Below are 15,435 nucleotides of genomic sequence, written 5' to 3' on the forward strand. Positions count from 1 at the left end.
ATAGGAGACTGGAGCTGATTTAAGACTAGCAGTTAGCGCTTCAATTCTGAATGACTATTTCTCTAAACAAAGGCTGTTCATCTATCTAGATGAACTTTCACAAAGAAGAAGCATCAGAAAGGAGGAAATGAAAAGTTTTATCATCCCAAAAAAAAAACAAGAATTTTGCACAAAATGATGAGAAAATTTCATGTAAAGTTCAAATTCTTCTAAATAAAAATCTGAGACATCATTAAAAATTAACCAGTTCTGGGTGCTGGTTTCTTTCTGTTCCCACCTGGGTCTGGTTCTGGTTTAGTCATCACACCTGGTTTAATCATCCACCTGGTTCTGGCATCACACCTGGTTCTGTTTAATCATCACACCTGTTCTCATTAGCTCAATATGACACCTGCTTTCCACCCTGCTCCTGCTGTAAGGCCGTGGATGTGAGTCTAATCCGAGGAGGAGGTCTTCTTCTCACCCATGATGGTGACGAGGACGCCTCCCACCTGGGCGCGGCGCTTCTTGATGGCCGAGGAGTCGTTGGGCAGTCGGACGCAGGGCATGGACATGAGGATGAGCAGCATCGCTGGTAGACCCATCAGACACGCCAGGACCATCAGAGCTCTGGACGTCTGGATGTAGGCTGAGGAATAGGAAACATCTGTTAGACACATCTGGAGTGCTCAGGTGAGAGGATGGCAGCGGCTCTTTTATCAAATTCTTTATTAAATAAGTCTCAGCTGGAAGAAAGACGCCAATGTTTGGATCCAAAAACTCAGGATAAAAATGTTGTGTGGGAGCTCATCCAGACGTAACCCTTCAGAGCAGATCTTCTGAAGGTCTTTGAAGTTTTCTGAGCAGACTCTTTTTCTGTGACCTTCTGGGTCGTTTGTCGGTAAAATCCAACAGAATTTACTTCATGATAAAACAAAATAAACCATATTGGTAAATAATATTTTTAAAAAAATATAAAAAATCAATTTCAAACCCAAACAAACATGGGCGGTTCCGAGACCTGATTAGATTTTTCTCTAAGCTAAAACAAACATCATCAGGTTCTTGAACTGAAAAAGATCTGGAGAACCGCTTCAGCATTTAACAAATGGTGGCCTATCCGACCCGGTTCTGACCCGGCAGAGAGAACATCTGGTCCAGCTCCAGGCAGTGGTAGAGGGACGGGGAGATGACGCACTTGGCCCACAGGCCTCTGGACTCCAGCTCGTCCATCTTCATGCAGATCGCCACCGTGTAGTTGCAGGTTCGGACCCAGTCGCTGGTTGCCGTGGCGACGATGAGTCCGACCCAACCCGCGCAGCTCGCTGCGCTGCCCGTCAGCTGCCTGCAGATGTGCGCCATGGAGAGCCGCCGTGCGCTTTTACGCGTTCCAAAGGGACACGAGTTTTTAATCTCAGGGTGGAAAAAATCAGCGCAGGAATGTTTGAAAAGTTGTTTTTGTGGGAAAATCTGAAGGTTTTCCCTTCCGTGTCCCGGAAAAGCTCTCCAGCAGGTGAGAACAAAGGTGGTTTAAATCAAATCAAAATATTTCAAGGTTTTCTAAAAAGGTTCTGTTCATCTCGGTTCTGCTGGAGCTGCTGAGGTCGAGGAAAACACCCAGAATAAGATCCATCTGTGGGTGTGGTGCATAAACCAGCCCTCAGCCCGAAACCAATCAGAGGTAGACCCCAAACCAGAGCCAGAGGGGAGGAAACAAAAACCCGGACCCGGCACAGCGCAGAGCTTCATTCCTTTGGTTCTTCAGTCGGTGGAGCTCATCCAGCTGTGCTGCTGTCTGATCTCAGAGTCAACATGGTGGTTCAGTTCTCTGCATCTCCTGGGTCTGCTTTCTGCTCCTCGGCGTTGGAGCTGGTTTCCCTGCTAGAGAAGTCCTCCATGGTGCAGGATCTGGGTATAAAGTTCACCAGTGGCAGCGCCCTCGCTGGCTTTGGTCCTGATGGCTCTCTGGATGCAGGAGTAGCTCAGATGATTGCTGAGCAGATGAGCCCGAGGCCCAACCGTCCCTACGTCCAGCTCCCCTGGAACTCTGACCATATGTTAATCAATTTCCCTCTGGGATTAGTAGTGTTTTTGAATTGAATTGAATTTGAATTCCCCTCAACATGGTGGAGGAGCGCCCGTGTAACCATCATCCCGTTGTCCATTCCAGCAGCGAGCGCGAGACCTGCGTACCGACAACATGCCCACCCAGGAAGCCTCCTGAAACTAAAGAGACCTCAGGGTAGGGACACCAGCGGCATCGCGAGAGCAAGTGAAACTGAAAAGCAACCTTGCAATTAAAAATATAAATAAAACCCGAACCCACCTGGGTCAGAACCGAGTCCAAACAGAACCAGCAAGGAACTCATGAAGGAACCATCACAGCTTGGATTAATTATTCATTTATTAAATAATTTCAAGCATAAAAACGTGACACCATTTCTACCCTGAAGTGACTTCATCTACAGCTGTGACCTCTGTCTGAGCAAATCCATAAAAAACATTAAACTACGTCGCTTTCACACACGGACGTCTCCACGACGATAGCGCTGTCTCAACGGCACGGCCTAAAAAAACTAAAATTTTCATATATTAAATGTTCAAAATCCTTCATGAAATAGTTGAAATGTACACTCCCCAGTGGCATGTAAAATATTCACAAAGATACAAAAACGACCCTCGGCTCCTCCTGAATTCTCTCTTTCTGTCCGCTAAGGCCACTCCTCCAGCACAACCACGTAAATGATAACTTAATATGAACTTTTCCTCTTTTTGTGACTTTTTTCTGTCATCCTTGGTGTCAGCTTCAGCCCCACATGGACGGTTCCCCTCACTGGTTCTTCAGCGCGTTGATGTGAGCGCAGATCTTCAGAGCAGGCCCCAGTTTAATGTTCATGCTGGTCATCAGGTGGTCCTCGGTCAGCAGCAGCAGCGCCTGACCGTCGATCTCCTGCAGGCGGAACGCCTCGGCGACATCACTGCAGCCTGGAGACCAATCAGAGCACAACATCAACCCAATGGTTCGTCTAGTGCTGATTCAGAAAACCCGCCCCCTTTACTAATGAGCCACTGGGAGCAGCGTTAACGTTTCTTTTACACTCCTGCAGTTTAACCGTGGAATCCTAAACATGTAATCTCAGATTATTATGAACCTTCTGGTGTTTTGTTGTGACAGATTAATAGACACGTGAGAAAAAAAACAAATGTTTGATTTACGGTTCAGAAGATTTCATTTCTATTGTGTAAAAAGATGTGGAGTCTCTGAAACCACACACACATGTACACACGCACACTCACATGTACACACGCACACTCACATGTACACACGCACACTCACATGTACACACACACACACACACACACACACACACACACACACACACACACACACACACACACACACACACACACATGTACACACATATGTACACACACACACATGTACACACATATGTACACACACTCACATGTACACACTCACATATGTACACACACACACTCACATACGTACACACTCACATATGTACACACTCACATATGTACACACTCACATGTACACACTCACATATGTACACACACGCACACTCACATGTACACACGGACACATGTACACACACGCACACTCACATGTACACACGGACACACGTACACACGTACACACTCACATGTACACACGGACACACGTACACACGTACACACTCACATGTACACACACACATTATGTACACACACACTCAAATGTACACACACATATGTATACACACACTCACATGTACACACACACTCACATGTACACACACACTCACATGTACACACACACTCACATATGTACACACACACATGTACACACACACACTCACATGTACACACTCACATGTACACACACACATGTACACACACACACACACATGTACACACACACACTCACATGTACACACTCACACTCACATGTACACACTCACATGTACACACACACTCACATGTACACACACACACTCACATGTACACACTCACATGTACACACACACACACACATGTACACACACACACACACATGTACACACACACACTCACATGTACACACTCACATGTACACACACACTCACATGTACACACACACACTCACATGTACACACTCACATGTACACACTCACATGTACACACACACACTCACATGTACACACTCACATGTACACACGGACACACGTACACACGTACACACTCACATGTACACACGGACACACGTACACACGTACACACTCACATGTACACACGGGCACACGTACACACGTACACACTCACATGTACACACACACATTATGTACACACACACTCAAATGTACACACACACATATGTATACACACACTCACATGTACACACACACTCACATGTACACACACACATATGTACACACACACTCACATGTACACACTCACATGTACACACACACACTCACATGTACACACTCACATGTACACACTCACATGTACACACACCCACACACACATATGTATATACACACACACCCACACACACGTACACACTCACATGTACACATGTACACACTCACATATGTACACACTCGCATGTACACACACACTCACATGTACACACTCACATGTACACACACCCACACACATATGTATATACCCACACACTCACATGTACGCACACGCACGCACACACACACACACACACACTTTTAATTAAAGCTCCTGGTCTGATATCAGGATTATAAAGTGTTTATATCTCTTGAACCTTCTAGATTTTTCTTTACAGATGTTGTTTTATTTTTTCTTCCAGATGTTTTGGGTTTTCCTCCGTGGGACCGCCGGTTTGTGGTTAGAGATTCTGATGTTTGTGAAACATCTAAGTGAATGATTGGAGCTCCATCATCTGCTGATGATTAAGACTCTGACTGTAAATCAGCCTGAAGCTGCTGACTCCAGAGAAATGTCTCATTTCCGTGGCGACAGTAAGCTCACCTGGCAGCGTGTGGATGAAGGACGCCACCTCCTCCACGCTCCACTGAGAGGGGGCGGGTCTGAAAGTGGTGGTGGGAGTGGAGGTGGTGACGGCAGGCGCGGAAGCCCTCCTCACTCTGCGAGCGGCCTGTCGCTCTGTTCTAGCTGCCATGGCAACGGCAGGATCCTCTTGTTCTGCATCTTCTTCCTCCTCCTCCCCCCCTCCCCTCAGCTCCTCCTCCTCCTCCCCCTGCTCCACTGCTGGCGCTGGGGCCTTCTCCTTTCCTTCCTTCTCCCGGCGACCAGCGCTCCACAGATCCCGAGGCTGAAGGACGAGAGCGCACACGGCAGGTGAGTTCACCTGTTGTCTCTGAAGGTTTTACAGAAAATCTGGTCTCAGCAGAACAAAGTAAAAGCATCGGTTATGGTAACAATCAAAATATTAAACAATGAAAATAAAAAAATAGAAAAGCTAAAGAGATGAAAATATTTATTTAAATGCAAAAATAAACATAAATAAGTTTAAAATACGACTTCCTGATTATTGCAAACTCCACGCAGAAAGATCGCAGGCCGGGAAGCGAACCCAGGACCTTCTCGCTGCAAGGCAACAGCTCTAACCACTGCGCCACAAATCTTCATTAACATATTAACTATGAAGGTTAATATTTTATTTTTGATAAAGAATTAAAACAACAAAAACTGAAATCAGAGATTAAGATTAATTGTTCTGCCAGACTAAATCCAGTTTAACCACCAGAGGGCGAAACTGAGCGCCTGATCTCAAAAACAGTTAATATTTCAATAAACAATATAAACATTATCTATTATATCTATAGGCAAGTAGTAGTAGTTGTAGTAGTAGTTTTAGTATTGGTAGTAGTCGTAGTAGTAGTAATAGTAGTAGTTGTATAAGTTGTAGTTGTATTCGCAGTAGTAGTTTTAGTATTAGTAATAGTAGTGATTGTAGTCGTAGTGGTATAAGTGGTGGTGGTGGTGGTAGTAATAGTAGTAGTAGTAGTAGTAGTAATAGTAATAGTTGTATAAGTTGTAGTTGGAGTCGCAGTAGTAGTTTTAGTATTAGTAATAGTAGTGAGTGTAGTCGTAGTAGTATAAGTGGTGGTGGTGGTGGTGGTAATAGTAGTAGTAGTAGTTTTAGTATTAGTAATAGTAGTGATTGTAGTCGTAGTGGTATAAGTGGTGGTGGTGGTGGTGGTAGTAATGGTAGTAGTAGTAGTAGTGATAGCAGTATAAGTAGTAGTAGTGATAGCAGTATAAGTAGTAGTAGTAGTAGTAGTAGTAGTAGTAGTAGTAGTAGTAGTAGTAGAGGGCGAAGTGGGATTTTTAGAGTAATGAAGGTTCTCCAGGGTTCTGTCGCATTCCTACCAGACGCAGCAGCAGAGGCTTCCCTGGTACCGACTCGGCCCGGTTCAGAGCGGGTCGAGGTCGCTCCGACCGGCTGCCGGCGCTCAGAGCCCTCAGACGCTTCGTCAGCCGGACGTTAAACCTGAGGGAGGGGCAAGAGAGAAGGTGAGCGAGAGAGTGGCACTTCCTGGTTTCTAACACCTGTAGCTCCAGATGGGCACCACACACACACACACACGCACACGCACACGCACACACACACACACACAGCAGCGGTTCTGACTCTGAACCAGGATCAGTCAGAGGTTCTGGAGACCCAATGATCCCGAATCACTAAAGGGTCTAGTTGGAGATGAAGGGGGGGTTGGATCAGAACCTTTACCGGGCCACGAGCGAACCCAGAACCACAACCTCCTCCTGTCCGTTTGACTCTGCGAGCGGCGTCTCACCCTCGTGCACAGGAAGTGGAGCAGAAGCGTTTGGACCGCATGAAGTTGTGGGCGTGGCCTCGTTTCCCACAGAACTGGCAGTGCAGCACCGCTCGGTCCTTGTGACCCGATCCTGGGGGGGCACAGATGTGAGGAGTTAGTTTCACCAGAGCACAGGTAGCACCGTGGCGGATTACAATCCGGATCCTCGCAGATTTAGAGGAAAAAAGGTTTTAATTTGTTAGAAAAATGCAAACTTTAACAATAAAAAACAAACGAATGAGAATAAAAACATCTGTGAGTTTAATGCATGTTAAACTTCTAGAAACAAGTGAACATTCCTAGGATTACAGCAGGGGACCTGGAATGTCACAGCCCTTTCAAAATAAAAGCAGAAGTCCTGCTCCGATCGATCGTTTCATAAATCCTGTTTTAATGTTTAAATTACAAATAAATGATCTACAACAGCCTGCTGATGACCTTGTTACGATTATCAGAGCCTCGCTGTAAACAACTCCCTTCTGAAGTAATCAGATTACCATTCTGGTTTCTTACTGGTTCTGGTTTTGTTCGCCCCGCCTCCATCTTCATCTGAATCCGTGGATTGTTCCGCTGGTTTGACCGTCTCCGTCACCGGCAGCTCTACTCTCCCATTGGTCCTGTTCACTTCCTGGGGTTTGGTCACCTGATCTGGGACCAGCAGGGACGAGCGGTTCACCTGGACGACAGGACAGGTGAGTGGACACGGTCCGACCGCCTGCTAAAGAGACAAACTAGAGGCTCTCAGTGCAGAAACCAGAACTGCTGAGTTTTCACGGACAGGAAGTGATCCGTTTGAATCAAAACAGACGGGATCAGAGGGGTTCCTCCTTACAGGAAATGGTTCCAGCCCCTCCTGGATGATGAATCCCTCCACCAGGTGAGTCAGAACCTGTCGTCCTTCAGGCCACGCTTTCATCTCCCAGGGGCCGCTCATCGATTGGCCAAGGCTCTCGGTCTCGTCCTCTGATTGGCAGAGAGGTTCGGCGTCAGGCTGAGACTCAGACGGCGTTTTGTCAACTTTCTGCTCCTCCTCCGGCGGTGGGCTGAGGTGGGCAAGGGGGGCGGGGTGAGCCGGGAGGAGGGGAGGAGGATGTTCTGATGAGGGGGTGGAGGAGGCGATGAAAGGGGAGGAGGGGGGAGACTGGGAGGAGAGGCTGGACAAGGCTGGAGGAGGAGGAGAGAACTCTGATTAGTGTGTGTGATGGTGTGTGTGAGTGAGTGAGTGAGTGAGTGAGTGAGTGAGTGAGTGAGTGTGTGAGAGGGGGGGTTACCTGACTGATTGTCAGACTGGGTGGACATGTTCTCACAGAGGTCCTCCTGACTGATGGGCTGCAGGTCTCTCTGAGGCTCTTGGAGCTTCTGGACCAGAACTTCTGGTACCGAGACTGATTCTGGGGTCTGAACCAGTCCAGGTCCAGGAGGTGGAACGGATCCTGGTCCAGGTCCAAGTCCAGGTTCTGGCTTCTGAACAGGTCCTGGTAAAAGTCTGTGAACTGGTCTTGGTGTCTGTACCAGCTTTGGTCCAGGAGGCAGAACCGATCCTGGTCCAGGTCCTGGCTTCTGAACAGGTCCAAGTCTCTGAGCTGGTCCTGGAGTCTGAGTGGATTCTGGTGTCTTAAGTCCTTGCCCAGAAGTCTGAATCGGTCCAGGTCCAGGTCCAGGTCCTGGTCCTGGTGCAGGTCCTGGTCCAGGCCTAGGCCCAGGTAATGGCTTCTGAACTGGTGCTGAAGTGAGGCCCAGGCTGGAGTCTTTAACGGTATCAGGAACCGGGACGGGGCCCGTGTTCTGATGCTGGAGCAGAACCGGGTTCTCAGACTGCTCCATTGGAGTCTCTCCTCCCTCCTCCTCCTCCTTCTTCTCTCTGCTCTCTCCATCCTTCTCTCCTTCCTCTGTCACATCCATCGACTCTTCCTCTCGGCCCGTTTCAGGCTCCTCCTCCTCCTTCACCTGGTCCTGCTGAACTTCCTTCTCCACCTGGACGTCTTTCGTGGCGTTCCGCTCATCTCGGACTCCGGATTTGATTCCTCTGATCTTCTCACCCGGCTCGGTTCTGTCCTTCAGCTCTACTTTTTGGGTCAGGGTTTGACTCAAAGGAGAGGTCGGACCCGGAGTTAAGGAGGAGGAGGTCTGAGGAAGAGGAAGTAAGATTTCGCTCCTCTTTGATTGGCCGGACAGCTCGGGCGGCTCCAGCGCGGCGTGGCCGGGGTGGGGCTGCCGACCTGACGACAGGGCGATGATCTGAAGCTGCCTCGCCGCAGAACGCTCAAACGGACTGGAGGACGATAACGGGACACGCTGGGACGGACCTGGACCCAGCAGGGTCTGAGTCAACGGACAGCTCTTTATCCCGGGCCGAGTCCTGCTGAGGGACGAGGGCGCTGCGGAGACGGGGTGGAGGGGGGAAGACTGGCGAGGAGACGCTGCTCTGTGGCTGTTTGGTGGGTGGAGCCTCGGTCTGAGAGGGACAGCCCGAACCGGGGAGTAGAGCGCTGCAGGAGAGAGAGGAGAGATGGATCAGGACACCTGAGACTGAAAACATAACTCAAGGGATGAGCCTGAGTCATAGAGACTGATGCTTGTCAAGTTAGCTTTAACTGGTCTCTGTTTCTCTTAACTGAGGTTGTTCAGGTGTTCATCCGTGGAAATTCAGGTTAAATTAAAATCTGGATCCTCCAGAATAAAAACCCAAATTCTTTCTCCAGCCTATTAAATCTTTTCTAGCTAGTTAGTTTTATTCTCCAATTCCTGAATTCAACCACATTTGTTTATTTTCTGTTCATTTTAAACAAACTTTTGACTTAAATAACAAAACCTTTTAAATTCTTATTTTTAACCTCTAAACGAACTTTACTAACAAATAAAATCACTTCCTGTTGAAAAAGCATCAAACTCCAGCTGCTGCTAAAGCAGCATAAACATGGTGGTTCTCAGCTGTAGCGGCGGTTCTGAGGGACCCGCCCTGAGACCAGAACCAAACCACCTGAGGAGCTCCGATGGCTCCAGAGACATGGTGGATTGTGGGCGGAGCCTCAAGGCTGGTTGTTTCTCTCAGGAGTTGATTAAACCTCATTAAAGATTCAAACAGTTCATTCTGAGGGTTCTGGAGCCCTCTGGGACCAAACTGGGCCCTTACATGGAGGGGGCACGGGGAGGTGGCGGCTGGGCGTGGCCGGACTCTCTGTCGCCGTGGTGCTGGGCTGAGGTCGCGGCCTGAGAGGAGGGAAGGTAGGGGTGTTGGGGCGAGAGAGAAGCGGCACCGAGGAGGGGGGCTTGAGCCTGAGGGAGGGGGGGATAGTGAGAGTCCCGGGGGGAGGAGGCCTTAGGGTGAGACTCTGGAGCTGAGGGAGAGAGAGAGAGAGAGGGAGGGAGAGAGAGGGAGGGAGAGGGAGGGAGAGAGAGGGAGAGAGAGGGAGAGAGAGAGAGAGAGGGAGAGAGAGGGAGGGAGAGGGAGGGAGAGAGAGAGAGAGGGAGAGAGAGGGAGAGAGAGAGAGAGAGAGGGAGAGGGAGGGAGAGAGAGGGAGAGAGAGGGAGGGAGAGAGAGGGAGAGAGAGAGAGAGAGAGAGGGAGAGAGAGGGAGAGAGAGGGAGGGAGAGAGAGAGAGAGGGAGGGAGAGAGAGAGAGAGAACAATTCAGGTGAGTGTGATGTTTATTATGAAGCTCCTCCCACAAACAGTACATCCAATCACATCATAGCAACCGTTGCTAGGCAGCTAGTTGAAGTCAAATCTGAGGGGATTTTATTATTTTACCAAAACAAAAGTTACAAAAAGCACAAAATAAAGGAAAACCTCTGAAAATATGAAGGTGTTTAATAAAAACATGTAATATTACCATTATATCATATCTTACAGTAAGTTATTAATGCTCATAAATACTAACGCGTAACACTAAAGAGATAAAACGTGGATTATTCTGCAGAATCAAACAATAAAGATGGTTGGATGGTTGGTTTATAAGTTTGTAATCCCATCGGTTCACCAGACAGCGAACCAAAGTTCATTCCTGTTCAAATATTTAGCACATTATTCTGTATTCATGTCATAATTACTAATTATTTATTAAGAACTTTAATAATTTTACTAAAAAACATTAAATTCTCTGTCCAGGATGGACGCGCTAACGGCTAGGAGTGGGGTTGCTGGTCATAAACTCTGTTTCTCTGAACTGAGGCTGTTCAGCAGCTTCTTCAGACCAGACAAACAACACCTTTGATTTTCCACATGGGGGGGGGGGTCATTTATCCTGTTAGTGACAACATTTACATCCCAGATTCCAGCTTATGGTTTAAAACCAATTGATGATAAAATAAACCTGAATCTGGAAGTAAAACCAGCTCGCATTCAGCGAATAATCCAGCTGGATTAGAGGACAACAAGCAGTTAGGTTCCAGGTAGAAAGGCTCACCTGGGCGGAGGCGGTGTTAGAGGAAGAGGAGGAAGAGGAGGAAGAGGAGGAGCGTGCAGGTCTCATAGCAGACGTAAGGATCAGCTGCAGGCAGAAACCAGAGCAGGAGGAAACGACGAGAGGAGAGATCAGCAACATGAGGATTATTAAAGCTCCAAAAAATCAGTTTATTAGCATTAAATCTGATTAAAACTCAAGTTTCTCTATTTTATAAACATTTTATTTTATCTGAACCATAAAATGTTGATTTTCTACAGATATAAATAATAATAAAGGCATTAAATAATACAGAGTATTTAGTGGATTTAAAACATTTCTAAAGCTTCAGTCCGACTTCCTCACACACTCGTGTGTGTGCGTGTGTGCGCGCGCGTGCGTGTGTGTGAGTGTGCGTGCGTGCGTGTGTGTGCGCGCGCGTGCGTGTGTGTGTGTGTGAGATTTCCTTCACATAAACTGAAAAAACTAAATCTAATTTAAACTGAATGTTAACTCTGCAGAAACACACTTATGTCCCGGTCTTTCCTGACTGCCCTGAACCCAGCACGTAGTTCTGACCTTTGACCCTGCAGCTGCACTTCCTGGTGGTTGTTCCAGCAGCGACTACATCTGTGCCTGTGTGTGCGTGCGTGTGTGTTTTTACCATCTGAGCTCTAAGCAGCACCTGGTCTTGGCCAGACCCTTTGAGACCTTTTCCCAGGAGTCTGACAGGTGAGGGGCTCTGATTGGCTCTCACATGACCAGGTGTGCCCACAGGATGTGCCGATGACACCTGGAACAGTGGGGAGTGGGCACATGTGGTAAGAGTCAGAAAGCTTAGAGTCCTGGTGTGTGTGTGTGTGTGTGTGTGTGTGTGTGTGTGTGTGTGTGTGTGTGTGTGTGTGTGTGTGTGTGTGTGTGTGTGTGTGTGTGTGTGTGTGTGTGTGTGTGTGTGTGTGTGTGTGTGTGTGTGTGTGTGTGTGTGTGTGTTGATCCACAAAGTGAAATAAATTCAGCCTTAAAGCTGAAGGTGTGAAAGTTTACAGATGAAAGCAAACAGAAAGGAAACGTAACCTCAGCTGGTCTAGAGCAGGAACCTGCAGCTCACACACACACACACACACACACACACACACACACACACACACACACACCTAAACACTCATACTCATACATTCTTACACACACATGCACTCATACACACACACTCATACACATACACACACACACACACACACACACACACACACACACATCTTTGTAACTTTTTTCTATTTTAACTCTTTTCTCTAAATGTTTTTATTCTTTTTACTCTAACTTAAAAAAACTAAATTTATTGTTTTATGAACGATTTTAATGTTTGCAAAGTTTTCTTTTTTGATTTTTTTTACTTAAACCATCAGTAAAAGTAACTATTTATTTATTTCTATGTTTTGAAGAAATGCTCAGGTAAGCTGCGACTCACCTGTCTGCCAGGTGGGCTGGCGGGGTTGTGGAAGGTTGTGATGGGTGTGGGGGTGGACCCGGCTCGGGTGCTCCCGTTGGTGAGGCTGGTGGAGGTGTGGGAAGAGGAAGAGGTGGAAGAGGGGGGTGGAGCTGTTATTGAGGAGGAGGGATGTGGGGGGGCTTTGGGAGTGTTGGAGGGGAGGATGGGGCGGGAGTAGGTTCGCAGGGTGGGAGGTTTAGGTGGAGCTGGAACCAGGATGTGAGGAGACAAAGCCCCGCCCACAGCCGCCTTTGGACCATGGCTAGCAGAGACGGAGGGAGCGGGGGTGAGAGGAGGGGGAGGGGAGGACGTGGTGGGTGTTGGTGTGGGAGCGGGTAAGTCCAGAAGCATGGGGTTGGGGATGAGTCTCGGGGGAGTGGGGGTTGTAGGTGTTGAGGGGGCTGAGCCATTGGAGGTCTGTTCAGATTGGTTCTGCCGGAGCAGCTCCTTGTCCATCATTCAGGTCTGAAACAAGCTGAGAAAACAGGAAGGGGTTAGAACCAGAACCAGACACGGTTCAGGCTTTAGAACAGTTCCTATGGACTAGAGACGCCCAAACCATCACCCCTCCACCGCCGTGTTGACAGCTGCAATCAACTGTGTGATTCTAACTGACCGGTCATGACCTTCTGTGCATAAACTTCAAAACAGCCAATGATGACAGCCAAGCTTCAGCACCCGCCAACCCTAAGAAAGTGTACTGAATCAGGTTTTACTGGATTAAAATCCCAGATTATAGCCAGTTGTGGTAATCTGTGACTCGTACCGTCTGGATTCAGGTAAAATAAGCACTCGGTGCTTTTGTGATCAGATATTTGATCTTGTTGTTAATCTGGATTGTTATTTCCAGACAGCTGACTTTGTCTGTGAATTTAAACCACAGTGGGGAGAAAACGGATCTCCATCCAGGCCGAGTCCACGAGGTTCTCCAGCAGGTTCCTCTAATCCTCACATCCAACGCCATCATTTAAATCTTCCAGAAACCAACCATCCTTAGTCCTTTATCCTCTCCATCCTGCATGAAAGTTCTCCAGTCCAAGCCCTGCTGCTCCTTCATGGAAGTCTTCTGCAGGACCAGACCATCTGACCGAAGCACCTGCAGCACTCGGGACTAGAAGACTCGTGCATCAGTATCTAAAATAACTCAATTATATTTATAATTATATTATTTATTTATAAAACATTATAATTTAATTAAGTAATCTCCAGATGTTTGTTTTCAGCGCTTTAATTGCCGGATTATTTCTTAATCCAGATTAGGACCAACCTGTAGTTTTAATCCGGGGGTCTGAACCCTGCTGCGGGTCTAGCACAGACCACCTGACCCTGTTTCGGTCTAAACGTGATCCGGGCTCAGGTAAATACAGTCCTATCGGCGCGCGGACAGGTGCCTCTCCAGACACGCGCGCCGTGACTGTTAGGCCAGAGATCACGGAGCCAGACCTCCACACTGGAGACGTTTCAAGGTATCACCGGACACGGGGAAGCCTTCCGATCACCAACCTGCTGCAGATGTCGTGGTCCAGGTGTTTACTCCAGGTGTGGTCCATCCGAGCGCGCGCGCATGTTGATAAAGTGTTATCAGATGAGCGGGTCTGGGCTGCTTCAGCGGGCTCCGAAGGGCGTGTTGATGCTTCACTTCCTCGTCTGACAGCACCGCGTCCGCTTCCCCTCCCGGTAATCCGCATATAGAGCCGCAGGACCCCGAACGCTGCCCTGGAGCCCCGCACGGAGCCCAAACGCAGAAATCACGCAGCAGGAGCCCGTTTATCATGTGTTTATGCGTGGATGCATGCGTGTCGCACTCTGTTTATGGTTTCATTACAGCCCGGGGTTTCGTCCGCAGAGTAGTCCGTTAATCCGGTATCCAGGGGGGGTTATGGGGTCTGCCGGTCTCCGGTCAACCAGCAGCTGTCACACCTGCCGGGTCTGCGGCGGAAATCAGCCCGGCTCAGGGCCACCGTGTAGCAGCTGTGAGGGGCCTGGTCAGTCCGCTGCTGGAGCAAAGCGATGGAAGGTCTGGAGCTCCGAGAGGAAGGCGGAACGGCGCCCCCTGGCGGTCAGGAGGACCGTAGCACCTGCTTTAATTTATTTATTTATTTATTTATTTGACTAGATAATATATTTGCTATCACAGAAAATACTTCTATATATGTTTATTTTGTTTTGGTTTTATTTTTCAACTGAAACAAAACAAAGAAAAAAGCGTAAAAATTAACGAAACAAAAATATTATAATTATTATATAATTATTAATATAACAATTTTTTTAAATTACAGAAATAAAACAAATTAAAATTTTTGCTATAACTGGAAAATAATTAGCTAATAGAAAAAAGGGGGGGGGGGGTACAGTATATGACCTACATTTATAAAATATATACCGGTAAGTATTCTATTTCAGAATAAAAGCTTTTTCTGTACTTTCTTTGTAATGCAGTCAGCAACAGGTGCACACTGCAGTTTTTTATTATTTCTATTAGAATTTTCATTCATTTTCAAAACAGAAAACACTAAAAAATAGGATCCATACATGAATACAAATTCACTTGCTTCCCAGTAAATATATAACAGGTGTTCCACAATCACAGCCTCTCTGGTTCTGTTTCCGGATGACAATTATTTTCAGGAAGTCTGGAGAACAGCTGGTTTAGAACCTGCAGAAACAGAGAACCGGAAGTGATGGACACTGAACTATTTGTCCGAGTTTTTATGGTCACGTGAGCCGAACAGTGTCGCGTGCATCGACATATAAATATGGTCGCGTGTCGTTAATCCTCTGACGAACCAC

At 47.5% G+C, this 15,435-nt stretch overlaps 2 protein-coding genes across 5 annotated transcripts in view; both read right to left on the reverse strand.

Annotated features, from left to right (window-relative positions):
- LOC107383135 (claudin-11) overlaps positions 1-2,145 on the reverse strand; it is a 3,034-nt gene extending 889 nt beyond the window's left edge. Inside the window, 2 exon segments of the mRNA XM_015955597.3 lie at positions 464-628; positions 1,116-2,145. Of these exon segments, the coding sequence (XP_015811083.2) occupies positions 464-628; positions 1,116-1,341 (391 nt within the window). The 5' untranslated portion in view covers positions 1,342-2,145.
- Positions 2,146-2,365: 220 nt separating this feature from the next.
- On the reverse strand, positions 2,366-14,693 carry si:ch211-230g15.5 (polyhomeotic-like protein 3). 4 transcript variants are annotated; one of them, XM_054750965.2, is made up of 12 exons: positions 14,149-14,693; positions 12,625-13,120; positions 11,845-11,952; positions 11,184-11,267; positions 9,913-10,117; positions 8,051-9,268; positions 7,612-7,943; positions 7,293-7,497; positions 6,759-6,870; positions 6,331-6,451; positions 4,966-5,269; positions 2,366-2,964 (listed from the first exon to the last, which is right to left on the reverse strand). In XM_054750965.2, the coding sequence occupies exons 2-12, from the start codon at positions 13,102-13,104 to the stop codon at positions 2,810-2,812; spliced, it is 3,324 nt and encodes a 1,107-aa protein (XP_054606940.2). In that variant the 5' UTR covers positions 13,105-13,120; positions 14,149-14,693; the 3' UTR covers positions 2,366-2,809. The 4 variants fall into 4 exon arrangements, with proteins under 4 accessions (XP_054606940.2, XP_015811080.3, XP_015811079.3 ...); XM_015955594.3 differs by having other exon boundaries at positions 7,293-7,455; positions 11,824-11,952; positions 14,149-14,692; XM_015955593.3 differs by having other exon boundaries at positions 11,824-11,952; positions 14,149-14,692.
- Positions 14,694-15,435: the final 742 nt, after the last annotated feature.

Source organism: Nothobranchius furzeri, chromosome 7 (genome assembly GCF_043380555.1).
Source record: "Nothobranchius furzeri strain GRZ-AD chromosome 7, NfurGRZ-RIMD1, whole genome shotgun sequence".
Lineage (NCBI taxonomy): Eukaryota > Metazoa > Chordata > Actinopteri > Cyprinodontiformes > Nothobranchiidae > Nothobranchius > Nothobranchius furzeri.

Coding starts and splice junctions, on each gene's coding strand:
- si:ch211-230g15.5 (XM_015955593.3), bottom strand. CDS start 13,104: ATGATGGACAAGGAGCTGCTCCGGCAGAACCAATCTGAACAGACCTCC. Junction 11,953..12,624: donor CCAGCCCACCTGGCAGACAG/GTGAGTCGCAGC, acceptor CCACTGTTCCAG/GTGTCATCGGCACATCCTGT. Junction 7,944..8,050: donor CCAGTCTGACAATCAGTCAG/GTAACCCCCCCT, acceptor CTCCTCCTCCAG/CCTTGTCCAGCCTCTCCTCC.